Source organism: Patiria miniata, unplaced genomic scaffold (assembly GCF_015706575.1).
Source record: "Patiria miniata isolate m_02_andy unplaced genomic scaffold, ASM1570657v1 HiC_scaffold_7, whole genome shotgun sequence".
Lineage (NCBI taxonomy): Eukaryota > Metazoa > Echinodermata > Asteroidea > Valvatida > Asterinidae > Patiria > Patiria miniata.
Genome location: NW_024037074.1, coordinates 4,612,343 through 4,630,753, shown reverse-complemented (window position 1 = coordinate 4,630,753; position 18,411 = coordinate 4,612,343). Strand labels below are relative to the sequence as shown.

Sequence of the window (18,411 nt, the reverse complement as noted above, 5' to 3'; positions counted from 1 at the left end):
ACACATATTTTTATTATAAATATTGAAGTAATACCTACCTTAAAGCGGAAATGTATCAAATTAAAAGGGTTTAACGGTTTCGTTAGGCAATACGGTGTTGGTTACTTTTGGTATTTATATGCGCCTATCAATTGCTTCCCCCACCCCCGGGCTGCCCCACCCAAGATGTGGGGATTGTCACTTTTGAAGTAGCAAAATCCCCACCCCTCGGGCAAAGTTTAAGTGGCAATCTCTGTCATTCATGTGGCGCACTAGTGATTGACTTTCCATGTAGTACGCCAATGGTAACAATGTTTTGAGAGAGTTTTGAGTGACCAAAATCCCCACCCTGGAGCATGAAAAACCCCGACATCGGACCTGGGGCGGGGGGGGGGGGACATTTGATATGCGTATCATTCAATTACTATAGACTGTAGGCCTATTTTAACACCTGTATCGTTCCATTTAAATCTGAAATATAATCACAAATTTTAATTTTTGAATTGAATAATTCTAAGAAAATATATCTTTTGGTATATTTTCGTATACATGCGTTTAATGAGTTAATTTTGTGTTTAAAGAGGAGAAAAGCTCTTACCTGCTAAATGGCATAATAACACAATATCGAAAAGTGTGTAGGCCTACCCAACCTTGTCCCCAGGACAAGAATGCTGTATTTTCAACCTTGTTTCCAATTGTAATCCCTGGATAGGAAACTTTCCTCCTGTATTCTGATTCGATACCGCAATTTGCAAATAATAGATTTATATCGTGTACCTGGTGTTGTTATTTCCCAACTTTGAAAAAAAAGAAGTGTTTACGTAACTCACGCCACAACAAAATGATTGTGTTTTTACCCCAGACGCCGCATACAAAAAACCCCGCTAATGTAAAAAAACAGGCAGTCACGAGACTATCCCTAATTTGCATACGTTTCCAAGAAGAGCTGGGCGCGTACTGCTCGACACGCTGGGGACGAGGTTGATTCCTACCTGCTTGCTAGACAAGAACTTAGTGTATCACCCTGTAATAGAATTACTGTTGAAAGTACGTTTCTTTGTCTTAAGCACAATCCAGTTTACCAAAAGGACCTTCGACAATAAATTTACCTGACAATTAATTACGAGAAACACAAATAAAATGATCATTTGGAAAATAGTCACGGTTTACTCAAGTTCTTTGCCGTGCAATTAAAAATATATTGTGTGTACTCAGATTCTGAAGTTCTGCAAGGTGGTTTTATTTGAATTTAGAATGTATATTTTAGGTGATGGAACATTTAGCATGTAATAAATAATAAATATTGGTGGTCAGTTACATCGTAGTCCAAGAGAGTCATATTTCTATTTGTGTCAGGAATATTTGTCTGACTAATGAGATCTTTTAATATTTAAAGGTGGAGTACATCATTTTTGCAGCTACCCAAAAAGTTACTGACGAAATGATTGTAGAAAAGCATAATAGATGCTGCGTCTTCTCCGTACATGTATGCATATTACGGAGCCCAAAGTGTACGTGTCAAATGCAATGCAATCACTCTATGTATAATGACTGTGTAACACCGAGTCACCCACACTTTGCATGCAGGCGAATCCTGATCGCTGATTGGTCAGTTGAACCTAGGCATTATTGTATGGCGGAGTGAATTTGTATTTGGGCTGGGCTACCGGGTGAACCCAGGGGTATAAAATAACAGCGTTGCTGTTGAAACCCCTCAGCCAGAGTCAAGTTGTGATCCGGAAACCATTAACCTTTAATTGAACATGGTGACCTTGACCCTTGACCTCAGAACCAATCCCATCATGCCTATACTTTTTTGGCAAACCCCTACCGAATTTAGACACCAAAATTTCATTTCTAACTCAAGTTATCATCAGGAAACCATTTACTTTTAACTCACCACGGTGACCTTGACCTTTGACCTTTTGACCCCAAAACCAATCCCAACTTGCCTGTACCCAAGGGCAACCCCCGACCTAAGTAAGACACCAAAATCTCATTTCCAACTCGAATTATCATCCGGAAACTATTTACCTTTAACTCACCACAGTGACCTTGACCTTTTGACCCCAAAACCAATCCAACTTGCCTACTCCCAAGGGCAACCCCCTACCAAAGTTAGACACCAAAATCTCATTTCCAACTCAAGTTATCATCCGGAAACCATTTACCTTTAACTCACCACAGTCATGGGCGTCGCCAGGATTTTTTCTAGATGGGGGCAAAAAATTTTTTTGCCAAAAAATGCTTGTATTTCTCAACACATTCTCGATTTATCAGTTTTAGAGGGGGGCAGGGACATTTTGCCCCCCCCCCAACTCATTAAATTTACACCACTTTGTCTTCGCGCCTCTTTTTCTTTTTTTTTCTTTTCTTTTTGCTCTCCTTTTTTTGCTTTTCCAGGGGGGGGGCAAGTGCCCTCCTTGCCCCCCCCCTCGCGACGCCCATGACCACAGTGACCTTGCCCTTTGACCTTTTGACCCCCAAACCAATCCCACTTGCCTACTCCCAAGGGCAACCCCGTACCAAAGTTAGACACCAAAATCTCATTTCCAACTCAAGTTATCATCCGGAAACCATTTACCCTTAACTCACCACGGTGACCTTGACCTTTGACCTTTTGACCCCAAAGCCAATCCCAACTTGCCTACTCCTAAGGGCAACCCCCTTCCGAAGTTACAATCCCAAACAACATTTCTAACTCAAGTTTTCATCCGGAAACAAAGCTGCCCGGACGTCCGTATGTCCGTCGGTCCGTTCTGACCATACCCAAGGGCGGATCCGGGGGGGGGGGCCAAAGGGGGCCATGGCCCCCCCAAAACGAGACCATTTTTTTTTTTTTTATGTGACATCGCAATAAAGGCAGGCAATGAGTACACCACCACCTTTTCCTCAAAAAATCATTGGTTAAAGTGGTCAGAAATTGCCTCAGATCGCATCACAGAGCATCTAGAATCCAAAAAAAATTCGGGGCCCTTAAGCGGGCCCCGAACCCCACGCCGTAATTTTTTTGACCCACTTTTTTGGGGGTCCAAAATTGTTTTTGCCCCCCCCCCCAAAATTGTGTTCTGGATCCGCCCTTGACCATACCCCCCGTGTGGGGTGATGTTCCTTTCAGGACACATCACCCCACTATTTTCACAATAGAAAAACATCACCCCAGAAGAGAATCTTTAGAAAAAGGGATAATGGGAACACAATGCTATCACCCCACAATTCCGTCTGGCTAGACCCGGCCGTCCGTCCGGACATACGTCCGGACGGACGGACGGACGCCGTAGGCGATGACAATACCCCTCGAGCCTCTCGGCTGAGGGGTAAAAAGCAGCTGCACGACAGGATTGTAAGCAGATGATTCAAGCATCTAGCTCCATGATTCAAGTGACAAGTTGGTGATTGGAACAAGTAATTGGGGATTAAATAATACTAGACAAACAAGGATGATGAAGAGGAGTGATTGAAGGTTGACCATTGTTTGTGATTTCTGAATTACACTCATTCCACTGGCTCGAATTATTGCTATTGGACTTATGATCACCGAAAGTCAGGGCCAATTAAAGTCGCACGGAAGAGATAAAAAGGGCCTGAAGGAATTACAAATCTCAGGGATTACCCCTCCCTACTCCCCTTCCGCAATCCCATTCCACAAACCCCTTCTACATTCCACCGGCAGTTCCATCCACCGAGGTCATTTAACTGATGGTAACCGTATTCCACTGAGGATAACTGGTGTTGTGGCCCACCTCTGCAGGGCCTGGACGCCCATCACGCCATCGAGGTGGCACGCTGCCAATCAAACCAGCCTGACGCAGGAGAGCTGGCACGACACGTCACAGTATGTTGGCTCATTAAACTCAATAAAACACGGGAAAATTCATTCCATGCACATTACAAAGCTCCGGCGTATATTAACTTAAAGGGAATATACATCATTTGCTTTTGCTGTAATTTTCAGAAATTGATGGAATTGGGGGGTTTGAAATATAAAGCAAATATAGTTACACTAACTTTTTGGAGGTTTTGGGTTCGAAAATGCTATAAAAACCAAGAAAAACGATCATTTTCCTGTAGTCTGGTTCCCTGACTCCATATAAGAAGAAACAGAGCAGTTTACATACATTTGGGAATTGTAAGGTCAGGGAACCAGTCTAGCTGGCTCGTACCCGTTCATAGGTTTGTAATCGATTGCAAACAAGTGCAATGGTCAATTGGGGCCAGTATTTGAAAAAAAAGCCAGTTGTTTCCAACGCTGATTGGCCGATCAGCGTTGGAAATTGATACAAAAATACCACTTTTCTTGAAAATGACAGTATACCAGGTGCCATAATTTTACAGGATGCTTTAGACTGTCATTTACCAACATCCTATTAAGGTATTTCGCAAAAACTTGGTAGTTTTATTTTTCGATGTTTGCAAATGTTGTATATTCCCTTTAATTGACAGCCTCACTACAGTGAGCCCGCAGGAACGGGGGGTGCTGTGGGTGCTGCAGCACCCCCAACTTTTTGGACTGGGGTGCTGGAATATGCTTCAGCAGTACGAAAGCCCATTAGCGCCACTGCAAGTATATATGTTACAGATTGTGTAATTCGTTATTACGGATTATTAATTCGTTATTACGGATTACTAATTCGTTATAACGGATTATTTAATTCGTTATTACGGATTATTAATTCGTTATTACGGATTATTAATTCGTTATTACGGATTATTAATTCGTTATAACGGATTATTTAATTCGTTATTACGGATTACTAATTCGTTATAACGGATTATTTAATTCGTTATTACGGATTATTAATTCGTTATTACGGATTATTAATTCGTTATTACGGATTATTTAATTCGTTATTACGGATTATTAATTCGTTATTACGAATTAGGTCTGATGTTCTCACACGTGGAGAGCACGTGACCAGGGGCCTGTGTATATAGCGCCGCTAGGCGGCGCTATCTTTGCATACAACGTTTGCACTCCTGTGCCATACTTGCCGAGTATAACTCAGACCGTATGAGTAATTCGTAATAACTCCCGGGCAAAAATGTGTTTCAGCCAGCAGTGTTCTACGACGATGAAATTGCGCCGCTACGCTATACATTATGCTTGCTCTATATCTCTGTCGTTTTTGTTCGTTTCTAGTTTCTAGGTATTTTCTAAATCTTCAGGGAGTGCAGAATCGATATTTTTCTCAAGGTATCTAAAACCATGACATGTCTATGATATTTCCGATATTAGATCCTAGTATGGACCATGGTACATCCACCAGAGGGGGTGTCAGTCTTGTGATCCTACTGGAAGGGTTCATTGGCGGGGAAACCTAGTGTGCTTGAGAACAAATGCACTGTTCACATAGGGATTGCCTCGATCACCCCTGTGACCAAAATGGAACTGTCAAATGGCATTGACAGGTAAGTCTGTGCTTTTAATGGCTGTTTGGGGTCTGAAGAATACCAGCGGTAAATCAGGGGTGAATGGTCTGGCTCCGCGGCCCGACCGAGGGGAGGCACCGCCGCCCTAGACCCGAACTCCGCCGACCCGACGCCCGCTCGCCCGGCCCGCGCCGGGGCGCCTCGACCCGCTTCCAGCCCCGTCCCGACCGACCCAGCCCTGAGAGCCATCGAATCATTCCCACCAGGCACCTGATATTGTGCATTAAAGTGCACGCTTCATTGACGTTGCTAGCATTCACGGTACTCAACATTAACAAATAGCAAGGTTCACTAAGGTAAAAAGGAGTGGGACGGGCTTTAATTGAAACTAGTCATGCGTTAAGCAAATTCCAGTGTAGTTTCGTTTTAATTAAAAAAAATCTATTCATGTTTTAACCTCTGCAAGTTTTTCCTTATAAAAACTCAGTAGACCGATAAATCCTTGCCTAGCCCCAAACTTGCCATCTACCGATCATAAACATAAAGATACATTTGGTATTTTAGTCTTTTATATTTACCATTCCCTGTAACAAACAAATAACATTGCAAATATATCGAGAGCTACATCGTTTGGTGAGCTAGAACTATGTTAATATTTTTATGAACAGAAATTCATCCGCTTCCCGTGGAACCATTTGTTTTAACTTGAACCAAAACAAAAATCCTTTCGGGTTTTATAAGTTTCAGTATACTTCAGTATAATTCATCACAGTGCATCCAGAATCCAACATTTTCCGGGCCCTTAAAGCGGGCCCCTGGCCCTGTGGCCCCACGCCGTAAGGGCTCGGAAAATAAAACAGAACATACACGACGGAATTTACAAAAGGTAAGAAAGCAGCCTTGCAACAATAATATTTACATGCGATGTCATGCATAATTAAATGTGAATTAAATGGAACCAAAGATGGAGATAAAAATACAGGGTTCTCCACTTTTCAGTACAGTTCAACGTTTTAAGAGCAACAGTATATTCTAAACAAAATAATGAAATAAATGGTCTTTTTTATCTCAAAAAACTTTGTGTCACACGTTGAAGTCCACAAAGAAACTGTCTTTACGATCGCAAGGCAAAATCCAGCTTCAAATTAGTCTAGGGGCTAGACGCTGTTCTTGTTTGCTACGCGATAACCCGCCACCGCGATAACCGGCCACCGCGAGAGGGCGCTCTGACGACCAACCAATATCACCCACAAAACTGTCAGAACAACGTCTAGGGTACTTGCTTAAATTCCCCCCCCCCCCCGAAAAATTTGGGAAACTAGTGCGCGTGCGCCAATTCACCCATGCGCACACACGAAACAGATCTGCCATAAAATTGCACAATAGTCTGGTAGCTCGCTATTCTACTGGCTGGAAGTTTCGGACATACAGTGGATAATGGACCGATCCAGTAAGCACCGCCCCATGGTATTCTGACCAATCACAGCCGTGATTTATGTCCGACATGCGTGCACAAAAGTCCGACGTGCGTACACGCGCGTATGATGCGCGCGGCAGGAAAATGCAGTGTGGCATTGGAGAGGAGCACGTGTTAATTTGTCCACGTGCGCAGTGGGAGGGGCTTACTGGATCGGTCCAGTCTGCTGAAATGGCGCCGTACACGTACACACACACGCGTACACCATGAATTATGCATGTTTTTGGGTAATTATGCAATATATATACTGTGCGCTACATACATTAGGCAAAGCAGATGCGCGCGCATTACACAACCAATAGCAAGTGCCCTAGGGTTGCAGACCAGTAAATCGGTCCAAAATTGCCTACGCCGGCCAAATCACGATTTGCATGCCCTCAAAATCTTCAGTATTTGAGCATGCTGTGGGCCATGAACTTGAGGGTTTGTAAAAAATATGGGTGGAAGCCGTGCACAGGACTGTGAGCTTGTAGTTCCGTTCAATTTGGATGAAATTGGGGCCCTTAAAGCGCTCTATTTTGCAATGGAGTGTAGGCATCTTTTTTCAAAATGGCGATGGGCTTCAGGACTATTTTCAGGGGAGATCATCTTGGGACGGACATTTCTCCTAAAAGTCATCAGTTGACCCCCCAAAAATTGAAAAGAAAATGAAAGATGATGAAATAAGCTTTGATTTGATGTGTGTCTCGAACACCTTGGAGAGTTGTGAGTATTTTCCCCGAATTTCTGAAGTGGGAGCATTTAGTACCATTGGGGTCTATGGAAGTTTATTTACTGGTCTGCAACCCTTGACAGGTTCGTGGGTAATATTGGTTGGTCTAGCTAGACTAGCTTCAAATCTCTCCTCGACAACATTCATACAATTAGCCATGCATGCTAAGTGTCACTGAACCATTCCCCTTTTTTGGTGTTGTCGTCTGGTCGTCAACAATTGTCTGGATAGAGCATTCCATGCAATGACGTACGAGCGTACTCGTGACCATGCAAGCGATAAATTTTGGTTTTATATAGTTGTCAGTTATGCGTTCTGCTGAGTAAAAGTGGAAGGGAACCACTCAAACACAACGAGATTTAGCAGAACTTGGGAGATTGGATCCAAAGTGGTCTTGTCGGATAAGATATACCATCGCCATGTTCCGAAATACACCACCGTGGCTAGTGGTAAGACGTTTAACTTTTTTTTCTTCCATGCACTGTTTGAGATACAGGTGGATAGTCGTACTCAAACGGGGAAAATGTCCTGATCTCGTGGAAAACGGTGACGCTATTGAAAAGATCGAGCACTACTGGCGAGCTTCTATACGTGATCTGATATTTAAGATTAATGACAGCAATTTGAATTAACTTCAGACGGAATATTTGTAACCCAATTTAATAAATAGTTTTTAACTCAACTTGTCACAGCAGCTTGTTTTATAGCGGCATTGATCGGTTTTGCGCGAAATCGAATACTACTAACGAGCATTTAGTGAAGTGGCGGGATATAAATGAAAAGGGGGCAGTGAAATTTCCCCTTAAAGACTAATATAGTTTTCGAACATTCCAGGTCTAGAGAGACAAAGACTCAATGGGTCGGTGAGGGAATCTGTGGGTTGTAAACTCAGGGAAATGGTAAATTCCGGTCGATATATAGCCAAGCCTTACCAAACCAATGATCTGTACGCAGCAGTATCATTGGAAACCAGCAGTAACTTGGGAGTAACCTGCGATGGACTGATTTCCCATGAAGGGGAAAAGAAATGTTCTCATCGTTTAATGCCGCGGAAACCAGAGTCATACGCCAACCTGATGAGCCTTATTGGCTCCGAACAAACTTTTAATTTATTTACTCATCTGTTAGGTCAAGTGGCGTATATTTTTCAAAGCTAGAGTGGCATGAAGCCATTTTTTTAATATTTAGTATGGGCAATACATTCTATATAGCAGGCACTAATTTTATATTGCCCTCAATATAAAACTATCATGATTGTATCTCGCCGTTGACTGATTTATCAAAAGTACTGTTGTACTTTGTTCATAATCACAAAAACCATACTGACGGTGGCTCCTACATCAACGACATTTTGAATTAATTTTTGTGCAAAACAGAAGGCACTGAGAAATATATCTTTATGTGCAAAGACAACATTTGTATAAAATAGCGGCCGTTTTAAAACAAAAGGGCCACTGTAGAAATGTTGCCTTAATTTATCAAATGTATACCGTTGTACTTTGTTCATGTACATGAACACCAAAAACTATACCGAAACATCAAAATGGCCACCATATTCGAATATTCGGTTTGAAAAAAAGGCATTTAGTCTATAGTTTTGTTGAGTACCGTCCCCGGATGACAAACACATTGGTTCTAATGACGAGGCTAATTATTATTATCTTCGTTGTGATTACACAGCGCAACCCAGGCGCGGATATCGTCTACGAGTTCAATGGCCCCAAAGGCCTGCCAGGAACCCGCAGGTTTCATCATTGGCCTCGTTTTGGAGTGGAGGAAGATGTCATCGACATGCCATTGCATGATTGGGGTCACATGGGGCCGCCGAGAAGAGACGCCATGCACTACAAGAGGCGTGGCTTATCGCCGGAGGAGAGAGTCAAGCGCGTCATCTTGTGTTTCATACTTGCTGTCGTCGTGGTGGTGCTATTGGTTGGAGGGGTGTTATTTCCGGTCATTTTCTTGAGCTGTAAGTGCATGGGTATTAAGTAAATATACGTATATAAAATTATATTTAAAATACTGCCTGAAATTGACCGAATTTTCAATCGGTTACATAATCCGTGAATGAGAACTTGGGATCATTCCACAACAAGAGCGTTCAAGTCAAAACGTACTGCATTCTCAAAACATGTATTAAAATTTTGTTACTCAAAAAACAGTTTTTCAAAATTTAAACCAACAATGTGTACATTTCTCCAGCTTGACCAAAGTTGGGTACATTTTACCCAACGTTGGGTTAAAATTTGGTTATTTTTTTTACCAAATTGTGTAACCAACTGTTGTGTGGTTCACCTGGTAACCAACGGTTGGTAAAAATGTGTCATTTTACCCAACGTTGATTAAATTTAACCAGATTTAACCAACGTTGGGTAATGTGTACAAAATACATAACGTTGGTTAAAAGTTTAACCAAAAATTAACCAACCAAATTTGTATACATGTCTTGAGAGCGTAAATGAACCGGTTTGGAAGATTTCAACGGAAATAATGGAGATGTATTTTCATAGTTTTCTCAAATATCTAGCACTGAACTAAAATTTCAACGGGATGGTTTCTTTAATAACCAGCCTCAGATTCATGGTATTGTTGTTCCTTGAATCGAAAAAAAAAAAAAATCTTCACCTTTGAACTGTGCATTGTTGTGCTGGTGGCATGCTGCAGCACCAAAACTTGGTGTTCTCTGCGTAATGTATGCATGATAGACTTTCATCCGCTAGATAGCTCAGGACGACTTATTTTAAACATAAAGGTAAACCTTATGGAACTCATTTGTTTAAATAAACTTGAATGAATTTGTTAATGGTTGAGACTGGAGAGACTGTAAGATCGTATTGTATTAGAGAAGCACGTTTTGAAAATTCGAATTATTACGCTGAACACTCTTTTTTTCCTTTTTCTTATTTACATTTTCCATCCGTCTCACAGCTCAGCCGACTGCACGTGAAAGAGCAGGTAGGCATTTCTATGTTTGAAAGTGTACGCTAGATATTACAATTTTCCACTTCACTGAATACAATATGTTCATGTATTGGTTTTCAAATTGGCATATACATAATATGATGAAAATAAGTTCAAGCAGTGCTCCCCGGGAATTTTGTAGCTGAATTTTCGGGCCCTATATACTAGGACTTCATCGGAGCTGGACTAGCGGTTTGACTCCATCGGACTCCTGCTCCGATGAAGGCCTAGTAGGGCCGAACATTCAGCAACAAAATTCCCGATGGGCACTGCTCGAACTTATTTTCATCATTATCTACAGTGCTACGCAGTTCTGCTTCATGTTGTACGATACATACATTATACATATACACAAACAAAGCGCAACACAACTCCCAATTTGACTTGTCTGAAAGTGAACTCACAGAAACAAAACAAAAACTTTTAATGTGTTTATCTTCTTTTTTCCCCAGCAATGACGCCCGAAATCGGTAAGTAATTTCAAATTTCACATGTAGGCCCTAAATATTGCTTCAATATGGAGTTGAATTGTGTGCAAGCTTCCCTTTACGCCTACTCAACTGTTGTCATAACTTGTCGGCCGACCCTTTGATAAGTTCGTGCTGGCGCGCGTACCAGCTCTCACTATTATTCCAAATTCTTTCAATTTCCCCCCCGGAAGACTGAACCCGGTGGCACAAAAGTCAAGTTGACCCCAACACGGCCTCTGCATCAATCTTTTTCGACATACCTGTGGTACGCCTTATTCAAAAAAAGAGAATGAAAATGTTTTGAGCCTGAGATCAGTCCTTTGCATGAGAGCTTCTGGAATTTTGAAAAGGTATAGGCCTTGAGGAACCAGTGAAGCGGCACGCTGGGCCACTGTCAGGAACCGCATAGATCGTAGGCATGTACAATGGGCGTAAATCCCTGTGTAAGGTTATGGGGAGGATATAGACAAAATCGAGTGGCAGCCATTTTCTGTGGTGCCGTGCGAGTCACGCTCAGTACAACCTCGTACCCAGGGTGTCGAGCAGTACGCGCCCATCACTACCTGCTCTCTCACCCTGGTATTGGATCATTTGCATGTGCAAGATTTTTGAATACGTATGCAAATGAGGAATAGTCTGGTGCCTACATGAGCGTTACATTAGCGTTTGTTTTTGTATGCGGTGTCTGGGGTAAAAACAGAGTTAATTCGTAGCAGCGCGAGCATGGCGTGAGTTACGAAAACACGATTTTTATTCAATTAAACTGTTACGATCTTAACGAAACAATATGCAGTATCAAAGTTTCCTATCCAGGGTTTACTATTGGAAACCGTGTTGGAAATAAAGTAAGCACTGGGGACGAGGTTGCACTCAGTAGTATATATGCATCCGGGCTCCTTCAACCACTGTCTGTGTATATGGAGATCAATGAGAAAAACCAATGAACGTGCGCGCGCCTTATCTTTAAGAATGCGTGCATCGTGCGCGTGAGCGTGACACGTAACGCAATAAAAGATTGTAATTCTGGTCGTCGGATTCCAGGATGGGCACGCAGCTTGTGAAATTTTGTCCAATTACATGATGTGCAAATGAACGCGGAACGCGCAAAATCTGAGACAAACAAAACTGAACGTACACAAATTCCACAGGGTTGTCTAAGGGGCGTGGCTAACTCGCAAACGGCGATAGGTCAAGTGGATCAATCCCCCCGTATAGTACATTTTTGTAGTGAAACACAAATAAATGCCGATTTATGGTTATGTTTAAGTGTTTACAAGGAATTCCGGAAGAGAAGTCGAGCATGAGGTGGCCAATTTCTGCACAGAAACGTTGGTTTACGTATTGGAAGCGGACAACGACTGTATTATAGGGATAGTAATTAAAATGTCTGTTCTTTATATTTCATCATCGTTTTATCAAGAGCAATCAGAGTATCATAAAGATGCATGAGATCCAGAATATGATCGTAGCTTTTTTTTATCACAGAGTTTGTCGGCGGGATCGTGACCTTTGACCTCGACTACAATCCCGCTTACAATGACCCAACTTCGGTGGAGTACCAGGACTTGGTTCAAAATTTCATCGCGGAGGTAGGCCTACCCAGTGACATATATAGCAAGGTCATTTTTATTTGGTGGGGGTTGGGGGAGGGGCAGTTTTTTCACCCGTCACCCAGCCTCTGTAAAATCAAAAAGTGGAAAGGGGGTAGTGGGGGGGGGGGGGGGGGTACTGGACACGATCTTCATATGGGGGCTCTCTTCAAAATTTGAAAAAAGGGGACTCGTCAAAAAAGGGGCTCACATTACATTTTTTTTGGGGGGGGGGGGTAAAAAACACCTTAAACACCCCCCCCCCCCTTTCTGGCTACGCCACTGATACCCCCTGATGACTCATCTTTGTATACATACGAGGCATTTGATTATGTGCACAAGTGTAGGCTTACGTACGTTTCCTGTCGGGTTAATGAAAAAGAAAATGATCGTTTCAGATGCCAACTGGCAGAAACGATTTTTTTTTTTTCAGACGAGTTGATACAATTATTTCAACTTATAACGCCTTAAATCAAGAGAGGGCGCCGTAACTTTTGTACTGATCACCTAAAGCGGGATTGAATGTTTTCCACTATTTTAAAAAAAAAATTGGTCAGTTTGTGAATGGAAAGTAATGGATAACAAATACATACTTTATCTTGGATAAACAAGGAGCAACCTTGTTTATACGTGGAATTGACCTTATTTTTCTTCCCCGGTTTGTTTTTCGCAAGATGGATAACCTTCTCAGGAATGATGCGGCTTATCAGGAAACCGTCGTACACGAAGTAACGTAAGTTGCAACTCAGATCATTCAGGATTCAGTCTAGCTATGTCTTTAAAACACCAATTTCGCATACAGTAAGTCTCAACGTCCTTGAGGCCATTTTTAAGCTGAGCAAGATGATCCAGAAGAGCCTATTTTATGAGACAAAATTTTGCGTAAAACTGCCATGTCTTGATCTTCTCATCAATACTGATAAATAGTTTCCATTCTCTATTGTCTCGGAAGCCCGCTCTTGTAAAAGATAGTTCCTCGAAAACGTACAATAAACATAATGTGAAGAGGAAAAGATCTTTGTTCCTAGGCAAGACACTTCATCACAAGTTGCTTCTCTCCAACGTGGATTACCTGTGAGGGCAAAGAGGATGATAGAAAAATCAGTATCTTGTTGTTTACTCCCCCCCCCCCCCAAAAAAAAACCAAGAAGGATGGGATGATCTTAAAAAACGTTACATGAAAACATTACTAATGTAATTTTTAAAGGGAGGGCAGTGTCGGGATCCGTTTTGAATGTATATACACGCAAGGAACGAACGCCGACATACCCTTCAAAGAGACCTTCCGAGAAAAGCTGGAGGAACAGGTGAAGACCGGCAACCTCGGCCAATTTGTGTTTGTACCGGCCACGCTCGTCATCTTTGATGGTAAGTCTTGCAACGGCAAACCTTTCTCCTTGATCGGAGTGAGGATTGTTTTGTCCTTCTAGCAGGGGCGTAAATCCCGGGAGGATGGGGGGGGGGGTTTATATCCCCCCACACTTTTGACCTGGGGGATGTGCTATTGAATCGTCCCCCCCCCCTCTTTTTGTGATAAAAAATGCGGATTTTAAGGTATTTTCCTAACGTCCCAACAACTAAACAGTATTCAGTAGCACTGGAAAGTGGAGAAACAAAGTACAAAAGCTTTAAAAAGGTAAGCGTGAGTATACATAAACGATATAAATCTTACCCTGAAGAGCGCTCATTGTGTAATATTATGGTGTCCAGCCATTTTAGGATTTTGGTCATCCCCCGTCCCCCACTCGCCGGCACAGATTTACGCCACTGCCTTCCAGTCGATAAGTCAAGCCTCCGAGTCTTTGCAAACGGTGTTGCAGGTTAGATAAACACTCCCGATAAAAGTGTGCTCCTCCTTTGAGGGCTTACACAGAAATGGAAGTAGAAACGAGACAACGGCAAGCTTGGAAACTGAGCTGGTCGACGAGGATCAGGAGCCCTCAACATTCTTTTCAGTTATTTCAAACACAGACGGGGCATCCAATAAGTGTATCCAATTTAATGTTATGGTGTTTTTTTTTCTGTTCCTTTAATTCTGGCATGTCCATCTGGAATAAATATGCGCCTTTTTTTGTGGTTTAAATACTGTCCCTGTTTCAGTGTGTAATCTTTACTGTTTCAACGGAGGAACGGTGAACAGAGCGATCAACGTGTGTGCTTGCACCTGTCCCGCCGGCTTCCTACCACCATCATGCCAAGGTAGGTAATTCCAGGATTCGACGAGCATGTTTTAGCCACGAGGGCAAATCACGATGCGCTCTTGCTTCTGTAACGAAGAAAAACAACCATCTATTTGAAGTACTATTGGGTTGCCCCTGGTAACGGTATACCTTGCTTATTTTCTTTTCTATTTAAGCTCCAACCACCATTGCGATACCGACTACCACAGGTATGGCGTTGACAAGTGGAATGTCCACGGGAATTCTTACCACAACCAGTTCGGTGAATCCCACGGTAGCTGCTCTGCCAGGTACCACCTCAAAGCAAATGACGTTCGTGTTGCCAGCAACCACGGTAACACCGACGACCGAGTTACCAACAACCACAGTGACACCGACGACCGAGTTACCAACAACCACGGTAAAACCCACGACCGAGTTGCCGACAACCACGGTAAAACCCACGACCGAGTTGCCGACAACCACAGTGACACCGACGACCGAGTTACCAACAACCACGGTAAAACCCACGACCGAGTTGCCGACAACCACGGTAAAACCCACGACCGAGTTGCCGACAACCACAGTGACACCGACGACCGAGTTACCAACAACCACGGTAAAACCCACGACCGAGTTGCCGACAACTACGGTAAAACCCACGACCGAGTTGCCGACAACCACGGTTAAACCCACGACTGAGGTGCCGAGTACTACGGAATCATCGACAACCACGGAAATTCCAACGACTACGGAATCACAGACAACTACGGAATTTCCCACGACGACTGAGTTGTCAACAACGACGGAAATTCTGACTACGGAATTACCGACAACAACGGAAATCCCCACGACGACTGAGCTGTCAACAACCACGGAAATTCCAACGACAACGGGAACGCCTGCTCCGGCTCCGTCTCCGTCTCCGGCTCCGGCTCCGGCTACGATTCCGCCTGATGAGATCCCGCCATAGATTAAATACATGTAATTTGACCTTAAACAGAGTGGTTCAAAACAGTGTACACTTTTCCAGAGGCAGATTTCTCAAAATTGGAGAGACATTTTGCAATTGTTATAACAAGATATTCATATTATAACACACTGAGTATACAGTGTTTAAAACGTCGGTGAAGGGCAAAACCTAATTTGAAGATATTCCTAATCTACAAGATTTTGGTTGTATCTTGAAAACGGCGTTGAAAATAAAGCCGAATAAGGCCAGATCCAGGGGGGGGGATACCCCCAAGAAAAAAAACACGATTTAGGCTGGATTTTCAGTGCCGTTACACCATGCACTATGAAAATGCACCCGTTTTAGTCCCGTGACGTGTATGTTTGTATTATTAGAGGTTTTCTTCTAACCTCAGATTCATCAGAAATAGTCGAAATCTTTTGGTCTGGGAACCTGACTACGCAAACCTATGGGCCAAGTACCAGTTGCAACTAATTTCATTTAACTCCTCTTCTTTTTATATCAGGAATTTAGTGAATATCTTTTCACACATTGTTGCACTGGTAATTTGACATAATCGTTTTTTGTGGTTTTTTTAAATTCTTTAAAGCCTATACAATGAGGAAAGTTTGGGGGAAATCCCTTCTAAAGACCAGTTTTGTAACTCATGAATATTAATATCACGATATTGGCCAATCACAATCAAGATGTCGAGGTCACGCCTCCAAACACTGACCAATCACAACTGTTTCACCGTGCCTGATGACTGGAATCCCGACATAAATTCAAAGATTATTTCCTATTTCTATGAAAAGTTTAAAAAAGTGAATTTTATTTACAAATTATAGTTCTTAAATTCTATGCATTAATAGGTGAATCGGTGATCATTTAATCTTGGAAAAGAAAAAAACCGTTTTAGAGCTTGACTGGTTCCATACCACCATAGGTTTGTGCCATAGGTTTATGAAGGTCCTCCCTGCTTAGCAACGGCCATTCCCTCCGCGTAAATTTGGTTCTAGATCCGCCCTTACTTAACTTTATACACACATATTTTCATTATAAAATTGATGTTTGAAGTAATACCTACCTTAAAGCGAAAAATGTATCAAATTAAAAGGGTTTAAAGGTTTCGTTAGGCAATACGGTGTTGGTTACTTTTGGTATTTATAAGCGCCTATCAATTGCTTCCCCCCGGGCTGCCCCACCCAAGATGTGGGGATTGTCACTTTTGAAGTAGCAAAATCCCCACCCCTCGGGCAAAGTTTAAGTGGCCATCTCTGTCATTCATGTGGCGCACTAGTGATTGGCTTTCCATGTAGTACGCCAATGGTAACAATGATTTGAGAGAGTCCCCACCCTGGGGCATGATAAACCCGACATCGGACCTTGGGCAGTGGGGGGGGGGGACATTTGATGCGCGTATCATTCAATTACTATATACACTGTGTATTTTAACACCTGTATCGTTCCATTTAAATCTGAAATATAATCACAAATTTTAATTTTTGAATTGAATAATTCTAAGAAAATATATCTTTTGGTATATTTTCGTATACATGCGTTTAATGAGTTAATTTTGTGTGTAAAGAGGAGAAAAGCTCTATTACCTGAAAATGGCATAACACAATATCGAATAGTGTGTGGGCCTACCCAACCTTGTCCCCAGGACAAAAATGCTGTATTTTCAACCTTGTTTCCAATTGTAATCCCTGGATAGGAAACTTTAATTCCTCCTGTATCCTGATTCGATACCGCAATTGGCAAATAATGGATTTATAATCGTGTACTTGGTGTTGGTATGAAACTTTGAAGAAAAAAAACTGTGTTTACGTAACTCACGCCACAACAAAATGATTGTGTTTTTACCCCCCGACACCGCATACAAAAAAACGCTTATGTAAAGAACAGGCAGTCACGAGACTATTCCTAATTTGCATACGTTTCCAAGTAGTGGTGGGCGCGTACTGCTCGACACGCTGGGGATGAGGTTGATTCCTACCTGCTTGCTAGACAAGAACTTAGTGTATCACACTGTAATAGAATTACTGTTGAAAGTACGTTTCTTTGTCTTAAGCACAATCCTTATTATATCTTTTTGGTGTATATAAATCTGTGTTAATGGGCACCTTATAGCCACAGTTGAACTGTTTTATTATAAAGCGTTTTCAGTTTTACCACACGAAGTCATGGCCTAGCGGTTAAGAACACCGGACTCATGTTCTGGTGTTTCAGAGGCAACAGTGACGTGGGTTCGAGCCCGGGCGCGGACACTTGTGCCCTTAAGCAAGGCACTTAACCATTATTGCTTCGTCCTTCGGATGGGACGTGAAGCCGTAGGTCCCGTGTGTTGTATAATGTCTAATGCACGTTAAAGAACCCAGTACACTTATCGCTAAGAGAAGGGGTTCGCCCCGGTGTTTCTGGCAGTGCGATTATCTTCAGCCATGAAGTCTGCACTTGTAAGGAAGAAGAAGAAGAAACACATGATCATTTGGAAAATAGTCACGGTTTACTCTAGCCCCATAAATGTGGCCAATTTACTGGACTACCTCCGTAAACATAGGCCACACATCCACCATGTACAAAAACATGGCGCACTTTGTCAAATTTTGATTTTCACATTTAGGCTTAATTTGTAGGTTTTGTTGCTTAAGAAGCATACTTACCCTCTTTATTGGCTAATTAGAAAGTGCTGCCTTTTCCGGATGTCTAATTTTCATGACATTTCATGTTGAAATTTTG

At 42.4% G+C, this 18,411-nt stretch overlaps 1 protein-coding gene across 1 annotated transcript; it reads left to right on the top strand.

The window, feature by feature from the left end:
* The first annotated feature begins 12,439 nt into the window (after positions 1–12,439).
* On the top strand, positions 12,440–16,802 carry LOC119746232 (hepatitis A virus cellular receptor 1-like). Its single transcript, XM_038223054.1, has 5 exons — positions 12,440–12,558; positions 13,233–13,291; positions 13,766–13,926; positions 14,659–14,757; positions 14,915–16,802. The coding sequence occupies exons 2-5, from the start codon at positions 13,233–13,235 to the stop codon at positions 15,688–15,690; spliced, it is 1,095 nt and encodes a 364-aa protein (XP_038078982.1). The 5' UTR covers positions 12,440–12,558; the 3' UTR covers positions 15,691–16,802.
* The last annotated feature ends 1,609 nt before the right edge of the window (positions 16,803–18,411 follow it).

Excerpts from the sequence above, each read along its gene's own strand:
- LOC119746232 (XM_038223054.1), top strand. The coding sequence starts at position 13,233 with ATGGATAACCTTCTCAGGAATGATGCGGCTTATCAGGAAACCGTCGTA. Across the intron at positions 13,292-13,765 it reads ACCGTCGTACACGAAGTAAC|GGAGGGCAGTGTCGGGATCC; the intron begins GTAAGTTGCAAC and ends TAATTTTTAAAG. Across the intron at positions 13,927-14,658 it reads CACGCTCGTCATCTTTGATG|TGTGTAATCTTTACTGTTTC; the intron begins GTAAGTCTTGCA and ends TCCCTGTTTCAG.